Source organism: Pseudopipra pipra, chromosome 6 (genome assembly GCF_036250125.1).
Source record: "Pseudopipra pipra isolate bDixPip1 chromosome 6, bDixPip1.hap1, whole genome shotgun sequence".
NCBI lineage: Eukaryota > Metazoa > Chordata > Aves > Passeriformes > Pipridae > Pseudopipra > Pseudopipra pipra.
In genome coordinates this window covers 29,497,123-29,514,241 of record NC_087554.1, presented here as the reverse complement: position 1 = coordinate 29,514,241, position 17,119 = coordinate 29,497,123, and the positions used below count along the sequence as shown (strand labels likewise).

Here is a 17,119-nt window from a genome sequence, read left to right as displayed (position 1 = left end):
AGTATTCAAATGCTGATGGCTTTGGTTTTGCTGACTAGGATTTAAAAAATACTGACTGAAGCAGTAGGTGAATATATCTTGATCTAACATGTCAATAAGTGTTTGTAACATTCTGAACTAGTCTGAGAGATTTGAAACAAAGTAATATTTATTAGTTGTAAAACTGGGAAATAAACTGAAAATAACTTAGCTGAGGAAACCATCAGAGCACCACTTTAGTTGGATCCTGAGCCACTTAAGTCTTCCAGGTTTCATCTGTGTAAGCTCATCAGCCTGTTGCTTTCACTGATGCCCTTAACTGTGGGAACACCAGTTCGTACCATGTGAACTGTTACGTGATTGTCTCCGTATGTGGTGATGAGAGATTTATGTCTTTTGGAACAAGGAAACCTTTTTCAAAGGAAGTACATTCATCTTTTCGTGTCAGAACGAAGGTGCATTTTGGATCTGTGTGCTTGAGTATCAGTGACTTGGTTTTGGTTTTTTGTAACCTGGTCCAAATAGAACAGTTTTGGGTGACTTGGATTTGCAAAGAACTTACAGCTCTCCCTTCTCTGTGCGTGTGTGTGTGTGGGGGGGTATGTGTGCAGAAGTTACAAACATTTCTGTTGAGTGGGCAAACGCGCTGTTGAATGTATTTCTTGATTGGTAAAACAAACATGGAGTCTCCTATTTGTTCACAACTTGATAAAACTACAGGTTTTAGATAAAGAAAATATTTTCTTAAGCTTATTCACTGTGATGCTATTAAAAATATTTCAGAGAATGCTGCGGAAAACGTAGAAATGGGAGGGAGAGAAAGCCACTAGGGTAATAAAAATGATAGGTATATCCATATGTATTGAATCTTGTGGGTGCTGAAATTGTTCATCAGAGTTTGAGTGTACTGTGAGGAAGCTATTCCTGTCTCATAAAGCTTAAAAAGTATTCATTGTAGGACTTTGGAGCTTAGACATATTATCTCCGGTCCCAGTTTATAGTTTGTGTCCTCAACAACGATGAACAGTCCTGTCAAGTTTTCTGTCTCACATGAGTTGAGGCTTTTCTGAAAAGCCCTTTTAGTTAAAAGAAAAACAAACAAAAAACCCCAACAAAACAAAAACCAAAAGAAAAAAATGGGCAGACAACTTTGTTTTAATGAGATGCTGTCCTTTGCTTGCCAGGGAGCTAACTTTCAGTGGGAAGCCTATGTGGATAAATTGCAAGTATGGCGTAACTTGAGTCCGTTTTGTAGTTTGTGTATAAACAATTGGAATTAAGTGTTCTGTTTGTTTGATACCTCCCTGTTAACCAGGTTTGTTACATCACACCACAGCAGTGCAGTACTTACAGCAACAATATAAATGCAGTAAATTTTGACAGATTCAAAGATGAGTTGCATGAGAGGGAACTGTAGATAATCATGAGTGTAACAGTTCCGTAAACTTCTTCTTAAATAAATATATCTGATTTGTTATCTCAGCCCAAGAGAATGGGAAGTTACATGACCAAGTAGTATATTCTGAGTTCTGTTACCAGGATTTCATTAATTTAAAAGTTAGAAAGTTTAATTTCCAGGATCTCTATTCAGTAATGTAAAAACACGAAGAAATTATGCAAGCTTCCCTGTTTCTTTTAAGGGCTGATTCCTCAGGAGTTTTTTCCATAATAATTTATGCATATTAGTGTCCTGAGTAGAATCTGAAATGTATTATCCAATATTTCCATGTTTGCTGCTGAAATTTTTTTTTACTGATGCAGTTAAGAAATAAAGCCACATAGCCAAGGTTTTTTATTAGTTGTGGGAAGATTACTCATATCTTGCACTAGTTTAAATTTTAAGCATCATTATCAACTGTTAACTACCCATTAAAAACCAAAAGATAATTAACTAAAGTACTTAATTAAAATCTTAGCTATTGAGAAAAAAACCGTAATAAGTGAACTTTGTACTTATGCCTATAGCAGAAGTAATTGTTACTGGAGAGAGAGCTGTTGTGTTACTGAACTCTGGCACACGCTGTACGTGGCTCGTGAACTACGTAGCAAACTGTCTTATCAGAATGATTGGTCTGAGCGTGGCTGCTGTTTTTTGTGAAGTGCTCCCTCTGAGGGGAGAAAGCTTAGAAAGCTTTATGAAGGTAACTTTCAATATACCAGTATTTTTTCTTAGTTTCACTGGCTTTAATAATCTAGTTTGAGGTTTTTAACTTGCTAAGATTCAAACACTTCTAAATCAAATGTAATTGTCTGTGGTCTGAAGAAAGAAGCAGGAACAGGATCAGTGTGTTAAAAAATAGTAATCAAAACCCACTGTATCAGAAGCAGTTTATGTTCTCACAGAAAGGGCAAAGACTGGAAGCTCTGATCTTGTTAGGTGTTCCTCCAGGGGCTGCTTGTTATCCTCTATCAGCAGAAGGAAGAGCTGCAAGACACACAGCTGAGAGGTGTATACAGTTTTTCTTCGGATGATCTAGAGTGGGATTTTTTATTTTGTATAAGCTGATCTTAGAATGTTTCATGCTTTGCATCATGGCTTAAGAAGGGTTTCAAGCTAAAAGAGATGGAAGAGTTGGCAGAACATTTCATATGAACTCACAATATCAAAATCAGCTCTGTGTATTCAGAGCTGAAATACATTGAACCTGGCCTTCAGGGGAAATTATTTTATCTCTCTGATCAGACTATTTTGGGAGAAGGGCACTGTAAAAACATCATATTGTGAATAAGGTAATTTTTCATTTGAGTTATAGTCTTTGGCTACTTTTAAAAATTAGGTATTTTGGAAGTAAGTCCAAATGGTTTATCTCAGAAGTTAGTTTGCAGTCTTCTGTTCTTACACTGAAGCATTTGCTTCTGGCTTGTAGAATAAATCTCTGCCTCACATTCCTTTTTTATTTTCTACTTATGAAGCATCTCTGGGCACTTCTTTCGGTCTTTGTGTTTCTTTTCAAATAGACATGGGCTTCTCGAAAGAATTTTATTCAGATTATCTCTGTTGTAGCTAAATGTCATGGTTCTTAAATGCTGGTAGCTAATGATTTACTGATTGTTTACTGCGGGTGGGGAAGAACTGAAGAAGCTCGTCATCACAAGTTGTTCATGTGGTCATTCTCTAAGGGGAAAGAAAGGCTTACACTGGGCTTCTGTTTTGTTAATGGTGACATCATGTAAATACAAACTCTTAATTTCAGTAATGTAGTTACAGTATATATGTTATGTAAAATGGTATGAAAGAGTAGCTCATGTCTTGTCTGCACTAGTGATGCATTTATCTGTAATCACATTTTATATTTTGACACTGATGTAAATTTAGATGTCTAAATTCATCTCAGTAGTAAGTTAATGAATAGGAACTGCTGCCAATGGGATGAAACGTTAGGAAATTTTGACCTGCTTTTGGCCTTTTCTTTATTAGGTAAGTTCAGTTCTACGCTCTACGAGACAGGGGGCTGCGACATGTCACTTGTGAACTTTGAGCCAGCTGCAAGAAGAGCATCCAACATCTGGTGTGTGTGAAGGCCAGTCAAGAGTGATGATTCTTGTCTTACTGCAACCAAATATTTGATTTTAATTTTAGAAGGTTATTTAGTATGGACTGCTAAAAAGTCAATACAAAATATTATCCATATACTTTTGCAACCTAAGTGATTTTTACTAGAAGATGACATTAACTGTATAAATGATCTTCTCCACTTAAATAAATTTCAGAAAATGAAGACTACTATTAGCTTAAGCAATACGTTTCCAAACTGAGAACTTGAAAAATGCATTTTTGATTGGCTTGTAGAAAGTTTTGTTAAAGGATTTAACCTGTGTTTTGGGCAAGTAGGTGGCTGTTGACCATAATGGCTATTGAACTTCCTAATGTGAAGCAGTTGTAAACTGATAAATTTGTTCTCAAGTTCATAGATGACATGAAACAATACATGGAAGTGTTAACATGCCTGAGGTTAAAATTTGACTTGCAGTTGAAATAGCCAGCTACATACTGGAAAGTTCATCTGCTGTTGGAAAGATGCCCTTTCTTTGTCTGAAGGGATAGGAGGCAGAAGAAAGAAAAACAACCCAAAACATCCTGTGCCTCCCTGCCTGCCCCCAATCCACTTCACTGTAGCACTGCTCTGATGCTATTGCATCATGCTGAATATGATAATTCCCACAAGGATTAGGTGGAATAGCTCTTGGAATTATGGAGTAATGAGTATAAAACCTCCCATGTTCAAATCTTTCTAGTGAGAGTATGCAAGTGGTTTTTGTAGAATTGAACTTCTACAAAAAGTTCTGTATTCCTTGCACAAAGCTGCCAATGCCTGCCTCTGCTACTTGCATGTTCCAAATGCAATGGCTTTGCTGATGGCTGCTGTTACGTCCTAATGGAAGAAACATCAGATAATCAGATCTCAGCTTTAGAAATACTTAAGTTTCAGTAAAGTAAAATTGATAACAAAGAATGTTTTTATCTTAAGGCAAGGAGCTGAAGGAAAGTTGCATAAATTTGATACAACTCTTACAACCATGTGATTTACATGGAAAACAAACATCCAAAAGCTATCCAAAATTGGGGGAAAAAAGCAATGGTTGGATATGGACTCTCATACAGTAAGAGAAATTTCTCCTCATCTCTAATGAATGGAAATTGCAAAGTAATTTTGCTCTTCTTACCAGAGGTTTGAGTTTGTGTAAATTGAAGTTTTTGAAAAGCAATTTAAGATTAAGTACTCAGTACACTTGTGTTAAGTATGTACCCTTTGTGGCAGTTTTGGGACCTTGATAAAAACAGTATAGAATTAACAGAAACTCTGCGTGTGAACACATAGATGCCTCTGCACTTCTTTAGAGCTGTGATGTGTGTTTACAGATCAGTAGCTATCAGATTATAAAACACCTTTCTTTGTTCAAGTGGAATCATTACTATTATTGTAGTCCTTGTTATACAACGTAGGGACTGGGTGTTGAGAAAATGATATTAAGGGTAAGATTAGAGTCTCCTGGTTTAATAGAGCTACAGAAGGTACCATAGTACATGAGACTAAGCAGCTACTTGTACTTATAATAAGTAACGGAAGGAAAAACTTAAGGATATTTAGATAAAATTCACAAGGATTTAAAATTAATTTGGGACACTAGAAAATTAGAGTGACCTGTTGAAATAAAATGTAGTATATAATCTGAAGTATTTTCCTTGTTCTTATAGTGACACGGACTCTCACGTATCGAGTTCTACCTCAGTTCGCTTTTATCCACATGATCTAGTAAGTTTTTCCTATATATTTTTAAAGCATGTGAAAAATCAGAAGACTTTCCAATTTTATAACACTGATTAATCATTCTATATGGTAGTTCTTTGTTCCTAAGAAGGAATTTTGTCTGGATTTAAGTGAAGATAAAGTATTTATTGTTGCAATGTCTTCGTATATATATACAAATTAACCCTTCTTCATAGTGATTAAAAAAATTGCATGGAAATTGGATATTCTAAGATACCTTTTAAAGGTTTCCAGAGATATGTGTACAACTTGGACAGGTTTTCCTTCTGTCTATTACTAAGATTATCAAGCAGCAGAAAGAATAAATATTGTGTTCTGACCAAGAGAAACTTCAGTAATTTCCCTGAAAGGAATTTATAAATCTGTCATTGGAATCTGCTGTACAAAATTTAAATTGATATGCAAGAAGTGACTGGGAAAACAGGGCAGAAGCTTCCTATGTTTCATATTGCAAGTAGTTTGTGATCTTAAACCTTTTATATTGTTGTCAAGTCCAGACATATCTGTACTCTGAAGTCTTATATTGCTGTGTCATGAAAAAAATGCGAATGGTGCATGATTCTTAAGTTAGCAAACCAAAGGAAAGTATATCAAAGTACTTAATGACCTAATCAAGAAGGAAAATGAAATACAGCTTTAGGATTTGTCAGAGGAGCAAGAGACCTGCATTTGCCTGACTGTACTTTTGATGAAGAATGTGCTCTTCTAACTTTGTGTCTGCTAGAGGAACTTCTTTTGCTTTCCACCATCCCCCTTGAAAATGTAACCTTTAGAAAAGAGGCTGCGTTACCTCTCCTGTGCTTTTGGTTTGCCTGTGTAGTCCCAGTGGAGGGAATGATTCTGTTTAAGGCAAACTCATGACTGTAAAAGCTTAGTCCATGTGCCTAAATGGAAATTTCCACTGAAATTTGTTTTTAGTGCCATGAATGTTATGGTGATTCTACCTTTTAAGAAACTAGGTTTTTAAGAAGTTGTCAAGAAAAGGACCTATTTTCTGACATAGCTTATTTTAAATAGTATGTTTTGTATTTTTGAAATGCCATCAGAAAGAGAGTGTTCCTACTTGTTGTTTTCATTAGTATTTTTCTAGGAAGGAAAAGCTGGCTGAGCATAGTTAGAATACACTTTAAGGAGTGATGAAAAAAAATGTATAAAAAGAGAAATCGAATGTTAAACTTAAAGATAACTGTAGGAAAAGACCCCTCTAAGCCCTAAAACCTATAGTTTTGACACTTTAAGGTGAGGTGAGTATTGAAATTTTACTCTTTGCCTTAAATAATTGTGACTTTTTCCATTAAATGACATTTTAACTGTGATATTATTTAAGAATAAAGGGCAGTGTATTAAGATGGTTTCTTGGCCTGTTAATGAAACTTAAAGTGAATTGGATGACACATACATACTGTAGTAACTTTTTAACATTGAGTACTCTCCTTAAATGTCCTTTATGGTTGTTAGTATTGCTGCGATTTTCAGGAGTACTGTAGAGTGACAAACTACAAAATAAGTGAGAGATGCACTCAGTCATAAATAGTACTTGGCTGCTTAGGGCAGAGCTTTTTTAAGCTCATTTCTGAGTGTATTCTGGATTCAGTGAGTTTGAATTTGACCGCTGGTGCACGCATATGTTGCTTTGTCATGCAAAAAGAACCATTAAGCATGGGTTTGCATGCAGGTTAGCTGACTATAAGAAATGTGTTGTAATTTATTTAAATTAGTAATTGGAATATTCTTCTAGTGTATGTTATTCCTGTTCATGTATCAGTTTACTTGTCTTCAAATTTGAGGTTTTCAGAGTAAATGGGATAATGTGCTTGGAAGACCTGTTCGTTTGAAATAAGGCATGTAGTAAAATGGCAAATGATTGTGTTGTATGCAGACTGTCATTGCTGCTGGTGCTATTCATGTGCCAAGATAAGGAGAGGAAAAGTAAGTAGAAGCCTGTGAACTGACAGTGCTTAACATATAACTTCTCAAAAGTGAAACTAAAGTATTCCAGCAATTTTGTTTAAAGCTGTTTTCAGTAGAGTACAGCGATACAATAAAATGAGCTTTTGTTAATACTGACTTTCTTTTAGCTTTCTCTTCCTCAGATCAGGTTGAACAGGCTGCTAACAATGGATACAGATCTACTGGAGCAGCAAGATATTGACCTGAGCCCTGACCTTCAGGACCACATGCAACCTCAAGAGGAAGCAGCTCAAAAAGTCAAGCAGTACTATCGCTTTTGGATCCTGCCTAAGCTTTGGATTAGCATAAATTTTGATAGATTAACTCTTCTGGCTTTATTTGATAGGTGAGATCCTTGTATGTTACTAGACCTCGGAGAGCAAAGATTGAAAAATGATGACTAAACTGTAATATAGATAAACCTATCCTTAGAGAATTGTACGTATTTTCTGCACTCCGAAAGGTGAAAGAATAATACAAAGTGTATTTTTTCTAAAATAGTGAAGGCTACTCTCCTTTTTTCTCAAGCAACCTAAAAAAAGAAACCAACTTTCACTTTGCCTGAGTGGGGCAATAAGGTAATTGAATGGTCAAAACGAGACATTCATTGCTAATCTTTAAAGCTAGGAAATAGTTTTGTCCAGAAAGTAATTGAAAGGGTCTAGAACCTGGCATGCACTTAGTGTTTCAGCAAATAGAGAGAATTTGCCTGCTGTTTCAAAGCATTTTTCTAAAGTCATCTAATACTGTAACTTGTTGTCTCTGCTGCATTTACCTAGTGAAATAAAATTAAGGTGAACCTTCGGTTACCAGCTTTTGGAATATGTGGAGTATTTATATTTTGGTAATGAACTTCCTTGAAATTAACAATAGAGTAGTGATTCTGTCTACAGAGCAACACTATTAATTCTGTTCCTAAGCACTACCAATATCATAGGGAATTATCTTTATTCCACTTGGCATATCTTACCCGAGTGAGAGTATTTTTAGTTTCTTCATTACAAAATCATGAATGACAGCCTATATACAGATAAGCTGTCATGCTTGTGTTTTTTACAGGCTTGTAATCATCCTGGATGGGCCTTGAATATAGATTTGTGTTGCAGATCACGCTTCTGGTTAAACATTTGAATTATTTCTGAAATTATGTACTGAAGTTATCTTCTGCTTTTTAAAGTTCAGTTCTATAAGATACTAATTGCTTTCAGCTGTCATTGAAAGCCTGGTAGCTCTTAGCTTTGCTGAGACACAGTGTATAGTCTGTGGAAGTTCAAATCTGTTCTTAACTACTTTGCTACCGGCAGCACAACTCTTGTTAATTTCTGACCCTAACTGTTCTCTTGCAGCTTTTTCTAGACATAGTTAGCTTTTAATTCTATCTTTTTTTTCTTTTTTTTTTTCTCCCTCTAATACAGGAATCGTGAGATCCTTGAAAATGTATTAGCTGTCATCCTAGCTATTCTAGTTGCATTTCTGGGCTCTGTACTTCTTATAGAGGGCTTTTTCAAGGATATTTGGGTCTTCCAGTTCTGCCTGGTAATAGCCAGTTGTCAGTACTCGCTGTTGAAGGTATTTTAATTTCTGTCTTTGCTTTCTACAAACTATAGATATAACTTTGGTTGGGTGTTGCAGGTTAGTCAGAGCTTTAAGGGAAAAATGCATGTTTATCATTTATAAAGAAATGAGTAAACTTTAGCTTCATGGAAAGTTTGATAGATGGTAATACAAGGTCACTTCACTAGAATGGTTCTGCATATGTTTGTTAAACAACCCGTCATTTATTGTTCTCATGCACTTTTTGTTTTCCCAAAAAGGAACACGTTCTCACTGGTTAAAAGCAGCCTACAAACAGAACTTGAAATTTTATTGCTTTGGGGTTTTATTGTTTTTAGTGGATATACCTCAATGCATTCATATGAAGCAATTATATCTAAGCAAATTTTTAATCAGATTATTGAATTTTTTAGACTATTGTTAATGGTATATTTGTAATCTAAGAATGATTGTTTATTTTTTATGATTAGACTATTGGGGTGGAAATTAGATTTAGAATTTAAGTTCATAACTGTTGAAAAAACAGTAAAAGAGGCTGTAGTGTGGCTTGACAATTGTAAAATTAATTGTAGATATTGTTAAAAGAACTTCAGTCAAGAAACTGTGTGTGTGTGGAGGTAAACACACTTATCTGTAGATTGGGTAACTTTCCTCTTTCCATTTTGGTTTCAGAGTGTTCAGCCAGATTCTTCTTCCCCTCGACATGTAAGTCATGGGCACGTGCTGCTGTACTAACCTTGCAGATGCAGAGCTTCTACAGAGAACTGATCACTTTGGTTTGATCTTTTTGGCATTTCTTCTATGTGCCTTCTCCTAAGGCATGAAAGGCTTATAATTGCCTTAGTGTATGAGAAGGCAACTGATACTGTGTTTCCCCCCTGCCATACTCTTTGTATTTGGAAAATCATGTCCTCCCTGTTTTGAGCCTAGGTTTTGCTCTGGAGCCATACCATGTTAGGTTTTTGATGAATCTTTATTATTCAAGCAATTATACTGAGAAGTGTTCTTAATGTTGTAATTTGCTCTGCTGGCAAGAACTGACACAGCTTTGATGTTCTATTCTAGTCTTGTAGATCATTCAGCTGTCCTAGTGTGCACACTGCCTTATGTTTTTGTGATAATAAGCTGAGTATGCCATGCTCTAGTAAGCATTAATGTTTGGGCATGGAAATGTTCATGTGCTAGTGTTGCACAGTATGTTTATATTCTGTGTGCATGTGCTAGATTACCAAGACAAAATATTCCTTGTATGTCTTAAAATATGTAAAAGCATTATTCCTTTGCAGCAAGGAATTCTCACTATTTTACATAAGGGGTTGTGTGTTTTTATAAACACACAAATAGATTCCCTCCCCACCCCCCAGCAGGAGCAGTATCTGAGTAATAAACTTTAATTGCTTTTTCTTTAAAATGGATTTATCCTCTCTTGCTTTGCAAAGCCTAGTCAGAGCTTCTCTAGCATTTAGTCCTGCAAGCAACATGGTCTACACTGTATTTTATGCTAAGAGTAAATATAGCTTAGTCTAACTTAATCTGAATGTTGTGTCTTTCTTATATCAAAGCCATAAAAAAAGATAGACTGGTATCACTGCAAAGATTTTAAGGATTTTATGAAGAAAACTTTAGGTTATGCTGAGATGACAGTACATTAGTTGATGAGCAGTGATTTTGGTTCTGAAGATGTCTGTAGGAGAAGAGTAAAAATTACTTTTTCTTCTAATAATAAACAAATGTTGGTGGTTTTGTGTTTTGTTTTTTTTAAACAGGGTCACAATCGTATCATAGCCTATAGTAGGCCTGTATATTTCTGTTTATGTTGTGGTCTTATTTGGCTGTTGGATTATGGCAGCAGAAACATATCTACAACAAGATTCAGGTTATATGGAATGGCTTTCACCAACCCATTACTGCTGCTGTCAGCCAGGGACTTAGTTATAGGTGAGTGGCTTTTTCATGGATTTGAATTGTTTGCTTCACAACAGTAGAACTTCATGGGAACACTTCTGCCTTCTATAGATTTGCTCTAGCAAATGGCAGAGATGTCCTCTAATGTGGTGTCACAGATATTTTCCATTATGTAGTGTCTTAGCCCTCATCCCTAAACTTTCTTCTTAACTTGAATCTGGATATGTTACCCTGTGCTTGGACCTAGCTGCTCAGTAGTTAAAGAAACATTTTGATTTGAACTCTTTCATTCACTCTGGAGGGGCTTGTGGCAAATAAGTAGGAGTTCTTGTAAATGAGGTTATTTGTATTTAGCAATTTGGTAGAACAGTACAGACACAATTTAAAAAAACCCCCACATTTTAGACAGACTAAATCTTATTTAATGTGCCTCTTCTCAGAACAGGCCTATCAGCAATACAATTTTGGGCAGTATGCGGTACTTTCATTATGTTCTGAGCAGCACAGTGCATTCACAATACTGCTGGCATTTAACACCCCTTCTCCAACCCAATGCAAAAACCAAACAGCATAAAAAAACCCAAAACAACAATCCTTTCCCCGGTGTACTTACAAAATTATGAAAATAGTAGCAGCTGTGTAATCTCAGACAGAGCCCATCAAAAGGAGAGAGAGGACATAAACATGTGAAAGTCATCTTATCACGGGAACTTCGTGCATTACTTCAGTGGAGAAAAATTATTTGGGTGATCTTTTGTCGATCACTACTTTGGGAGGGGTAACAAAATCTGTAAGAATTCATCCATATTGAATTCTGTTGCTCTTCAGTTGTGCCCAAGTATCTGTGCATGAAAGACTCCAGCAGCTAAATGTTATGACTGCATGCTGACAGTTTTCTGTCCAAGAAAAATGAAATCTTGGTGTGGGTTTTTTAAAATTTTAATTGATTAATAAGAATTATTGTCTTAAGCATTTGGATATTAGTTTTTATTACTTAATTTTAAGAACATCCTGAATTTCATGCCTTATACTGTTTCCCCCTTCAACTTTCTGCGAATAAGTCTGTATGTGAATTTAAGTGTTCAGAGGGAAAATGTCGAAGCCACGTATGTATGAACAGAGTATTGTCCCAACACTTTCAAAGGTGCTTTTGAACAGATTCTTTGGCTCTATTTATGTACTGGCATACTTCATTCTGTGTCTGTGATGGAAAAAGAAGTTAAGACAGAAGATACTTTTGACTCATTCAAGATATAAAACTACCCTAATTTCTCTTCATTATACTCTGTTAATTTTGAAAGTACTTTCTTCCCATTCCTACTACCTGGAGTCATTGCCATAATGCATACCCCTATCCCCATAAGATAATGTACGTGTAAATAGTGTGTCATATTATGAAAGTGAGCTACCTTTTACAAGTACTTAAGAGTCTTTACCAGTTTTAAAAGATGTAGAGGCATCTTCACCAGGCCATGTCCATCTTGGCATTAGCTTTTAAAACTCCTAGTTCAAGAGTTCTGAGTGGGTTTTGATCCTTATGTTTTACTCTTCTACTGGGCTATCTTGCAGCAGCTTATGTGGTTTATGTTTCTTAGCAGTTTTCCCCATAAAAAATCAGATTGCCAGAATGGCTTACTCTTCTTAAAAAACACCAAACAAACAAAATCCCCAGACCTCACCCCCCAAAAAACAAACCAAAATAAAAACCTACACTGTACATCCCCCCACACATGCATACCCTTGCCTTTGGAGAAACTCTTAATGTTGGTTCAGAAAGCTTTGTGATCGCAAAGCAAGCTGGCTGCTAGCAAACATACTTTGTTAGCACAAAGTAAAAATCTCAGCTGCCTTTTTCCCCATTCCCAGGCATAGCTACTAGAACAACATAGGTGCAGGGCACAGCAAACTTAATGTAAATAACATAATTGCTGTATCCTTGCCAACAGACAAGTGAGGACTAGCATAAATTTATATTTTGTGTCCCAAATATTGGACTCGATCAATTGCTTTAAATATACTCCACATTTATAATGATTATTTTCAGTTTTCACCTAGGTGCTCCCCATTACAGAACAAATATGTTATGGACTGTAAAAGCCTCATAAATAGCGGCTTTCTGCTGGGGTACTCTTTAAAAATTGTGTTTTCCCAATCTGTCTAGTAACTTTGTTTTCAATGGGCACAAGATAGTGTGATTTACAGGCCTTCAGGAAACAGCTTTTTAACCTGTCAGTGACAAAACATTGTATTTACCTCCTGTGTACGCTTCCTTTAGTAATGATTTGACTTGAGTTCTGAAAAAATATTTTCTTCTGGTCCTGAGGAGCTGGTCTGTAGTCTTTTATTTCCTAGTTTGTATAAGTAAAAAAATGCAGAATTCAGTGTTTTTTCCCAAGCCTGGAACCTACATGTTTTTAAATTACATTGGTTAACTTTGCCACTGAATAGGGAAAAAAAATCAGATTGTCAGTATCTATCTCACTCATAGAAATATCTATGACTGTAGATATTTCTAATTCCTTCAGTGTCCAACCATTCTGCAGATATAAAATTAGAAACTTAAAAATTTAAGACTGTGATGCTTTACAGGATACTTCAAAATCTGTTTCTTCTTTTGATCACTGAAGCTACAAGTCAATAGGATCGTAGAAAGTCCTCCCTTAAACTTCCAGACTTGGTCTGCCAGGGCTATTTTCATTATTTGATCCTTCTGTCCCTCAGAATCTAGAACTTCTGAAATGCTGCTGCATGTGAATTATATCTGAACTTGTGTAGAAGATTGTTATTCCTGCATCTTTTATTCCTTAAAATAGAAAGTAAATGGTATGTACAGGTTGGGACATACCATTTTCTGTATCAATATTAACTGACATTCATTTATCTTTGTGTTCTGAAGTCCTATAATTTGCAGAGGTTTTCATGATTCATATAGTGGCCTGTTTTCATTAAAATAAGAGTCATTTAGGATCAGAAATTTCAGAAGTGGTGTGAGAAAATGAGTAAAATGTCAAACATTATTAGTAGCAGAAAACCCAGAGGTGGAATGCTTGGCCTCTCTTATGTCAGTGTGGCTGGTGTTAGCTTGCTCCTGTAAGGCAATTAAGGCAGATAAGCCTCACTTACAATGAGTGAAAATTTACAAATCTAGTCTGTAAACACTCCTGGCTGATCTTTGTTAAATAAAAATGAAAAGCCTGAATGGGCCTGTGTCCATTTCTACGGCAATTAAAACAAAAGTACAAGAAATCTTCTGACTGTTGGTCTATATAATCTGTGTATTCAGTCAGTTTTGAGTCACTGAAGTAGAACTTTACATAATATATATTTTCCTTAGAATTTATAGTAGAAATACTTTGGTAATGTTGAGTTAAATGGTGTGTGTTACTCTAGAACTTAAACTGAACTTAAACTTATGATGTATTTTTAATATTCACCACTTTTTCAACTATTTTTTTCTTTTGTAGTGTTTACACTATGTTTCCCTATAGTATTCTTCATTGGTCTCCTGCCTCAGGTGAATACATTTGTGATGTATCTCTGTGAACAGCTGGACATCCATGTCTTCGGTGGCAATGGTGAGTGTTGTGTTCTCTGTCAGCGGTAAAAGCACGAGGCTTGGAGCAGCCAAGATTAGTATGCTACTTAAAAAACTTAGTGATTACATTATTTGTACTCCTGTCCTCTAAACACAGAATACTTAACTGTATTTTTAAAAAGTTTTAAGGTCTTCTGATTGATTATTGAGAAATAGAATTACTGTCCTAGTAATTATGTCAAAAAGTATACCTTCTTCCTCAGCTGGTTTCTGGTGCACTTTTTAACTATTTTATTACTATGGTAATGTTGTTAAAAAAAATGAGGAAGTGGAAGTAAAAAAAGCCACATAAAATGCTCTTTATAAAAATCATTTGTAGGGGAAAATACAAGTAGTTGCTCAAGGTTGGATTACTAATTTTTTTTTCATCAGAGGGATGTTGCAACTAAGGGGGCTGATATCTTCTTAAGCAAACTGACGTATTTTGTATTCTGACTTAAGTACATAACAATGTTGTTTTTTTTCTTTTCTGTGATATGCAGCTACCACAAGCCTGCTTGCAGCACTTTACAGTTTTATCTGTAGTATTGTGGCAGTAGCATTGTTGTATGGACTGTGCTATGGTGCCCTGAAGGTGAGCAAAATTTTATGCACAGTATATTTTAATGTTTTGGGTTTTGTTCTCTGCTTCCTTCTGTATTAGATAATGCAAGTATGCAGAAACTGAATTAGAAATATTAGTCTGATTTGCTAGGCTTCCATACTTGCTCAGCTGTGATGTCAATTGAGGAGATGCAATGCAGGAACAAATCAGATTTTTTTGCTTTTAAAAGGTGCATGATTTGTGCCTGCAGTAACAGGCTATTTTTTGGTTAAAAATACATGACATTTACCATAAGTTCCGTTTTACATTGATTCTTGGAAAAAAAGGAAGTGGCTTGTTTCTAGCAGTCTTCATGTATTGTTTATTAACTCTCAAAATGGCTTATGTTAGTATTTTTTTCTGGTGCTGTGAAAGTGAAATAGTCTCTTCAAATTAATATTTACCTGAAAAGAAACCAGGAAATAGTTTGTAGTGTCAAAGTGAAGATGTGTGCCTATGTGAAAAGTAGCAAAGGGGACCCCCACTATCTCCACCCCAGTTTTCCTTGCTTGAAATACCTTTCTATTAGAAAACAGTGTGTAGTGTGGTGTTGGTTCTGTTTGTGCATTTCAGGTGTGTCAGTAATCAAAAATGCTTATTTTACAATTAATTGTAAAATAAATGTGTGCCATCCAACTCAAAGTTGACTGGCTTTTTTTCCCCTCTGTCACAGAGTGGAAAGTTCCTAGAGGAAATACTCCCATGATGCTGTCACCTGCAGAACATCATTAGCTTTCTGTGAATTTGTACACTTGTCTCATTAGCCTTTTGTAAACACATCTGTTTAAGATAAACAAGCTTTAGCAAAGAATCACTATCTCGTTTTGCAGATCCAATACAGATCATGAAAACAAAAATAAACCCAATGTTTAATCTGCATTCAGCAAATTAGGAAAAATTACTAATGTTTTGACTCAGAATGTAACTTTCAAAATTGAGAATTGACTAAATGTAAGTCTTAAGAACCTGTGGTCTCGACGAATGCAGGAAATTCTTAAGAGTTATGAAAAATGATGACTGTTTAATGATTAAGGTGCTGTAGGCTTGAGGGATGTACACTGTGTTAGAGTTTCTGATCTATAGTTAGACATAGTAAATATTGAGCAATATTTTTGTACAAAAAGTCCTCGTTCATTTTTGTGGCTTCGTAGTTAAATTTTTCATACTCTTTACTATGATATACATAATTCTTGTATGTCAGGTAAGTGGTGTATACTTGTCTCCTTTTTATTAATATTTTATTTCTGTCTGCAGGATTCCTGGGATGGGCAGCATATTCCAGTTCTCTTCTCCATATTTTGTGGTTTGTTAGTGGCAATATCGTATCATCTCAGCAGACAGAGTAGTGACCCTTCTGTACTTTTGTAAGTGATAATTTGTATCCCTTTCCCAAGGAACAAGCAAACTGCAAGGAAAAACTACTAATAATGTTAGTTATTGGTACTGTTGGAACTTGTAGTCACCCACATTAATCAAAATAGTATGTTCTTGGTTCAGTAGTTAGAGAGAAATCCTCAGATTTTGCACCTAGTTCCTCCTGTAACAACAACCTTTCTTTGTGGCTTCTAGTAAGTCACATGCCAAAATCTGATTTAGCTGCCTGCTGATGTTCTCCAGAATGTCAGTCAGGTGCCATCTTTCTGCTGGTAGGTTTGTGCTGAACAACATGTATCTTTCCTATATTTAAAGATGGACTAGTTGAAACTGAAGTCCACAGGGGGGTTTTCTGAACAGTTTCTCTCACTTCATTTGTTTATCTGTTCTTATATTGGATGTGTGCTCAAAGCACTTGTACAAATAATTTCATCTCAGATGCAAAACAATAAGGATCTATTTGGGTGATGAGAATTCTCATCTAGCATCGGGAAGCAGGTATTCATGTTGCTGTTCCTGAGTTAGAGTATTGATCTGAGGCTGAGAGTATTTCTGATTCAGTTAATAATTATGCACGTAAATCAAAATAGTTCCAGTAGGAGAAACACCTCCCCCAGCATAGCCAATAGAAGCTCAGCGACATATCTGGCTGCGTTAGGCAGAGCTTCAACTTGGACTTAATTGTAGCCATAATGTTGGATGAATTTGATAAATAGTAGCCTGGGTCAGATAGCGAGAGAACTCTCCTGTGAACAAGGAGATTAATGATTCGTTCAGACAAGAGGAAAATTCTTATCTTTGGGTTGACCAGTAAACCTTGTCCTCTTGTTACCTTTAGTTCAGTTGGCTTTACTCAGTTGGTATGTGGTCCCTGTCCCTAGATACTTGTTCTTTTGTTCTTTCCGAGTA

The 17,119-nt window shown here is 35.7% G+C and overlaps 1 protein-coding gene across 8 annotated transcripts in view; it reads left to right on the top strand.

Moving 5' to 3' along the window:
* The window catches only part of PCNX1 (pecanex 1), an 89,417-nt gene that overhangs the window by 41,194 nt on the left and 31,104 nt on the right, over positions 1–17,119 (top strand). For 4 of the 8 annotated variants that reach the window (XM_064658258.1, XM_064658257.1, XM_064658263.1 and 1 more), the window contains 9 exons: positions 3,398–3,488; positions 5,177–5,234; positions 7,328–7,545; positions 8,615–8,768; positions 9,426–9,458; positions 10,520–10,691; positions 14,123–14,233; positions 14,736–14,827; positions 16,091–16,200. In XM_064658258.1, coding sequence (XP_064514328.1) covers positions 3,398–3,488; positions 5,177–5,234; positions 7,328–7,545; positions 8,615–8,768; positions 9,426–9,458; positions 10,520–10,691; positions 14,123–14,233; positions 14,736–14,827; positions 16,091–16,200 — 1,039 coding nt within the window. The remainder of the gene's footprint in view (positions 1–3,397; positions 3,489–5,176; positions 5,235–7,327; positions 7,546–8,614; positions 8,769–9,425; positions 9,459–10,519; positions 10,692–14,122; positions 14,234–14,735; positions 14,828–16,090; positions 16,201–17,119) is intronic. The other 4 variants (XM_064658259.1, XM_064658264.1, XM_064658262.1 and 1 more) reach the window with 3 other exon arrangements.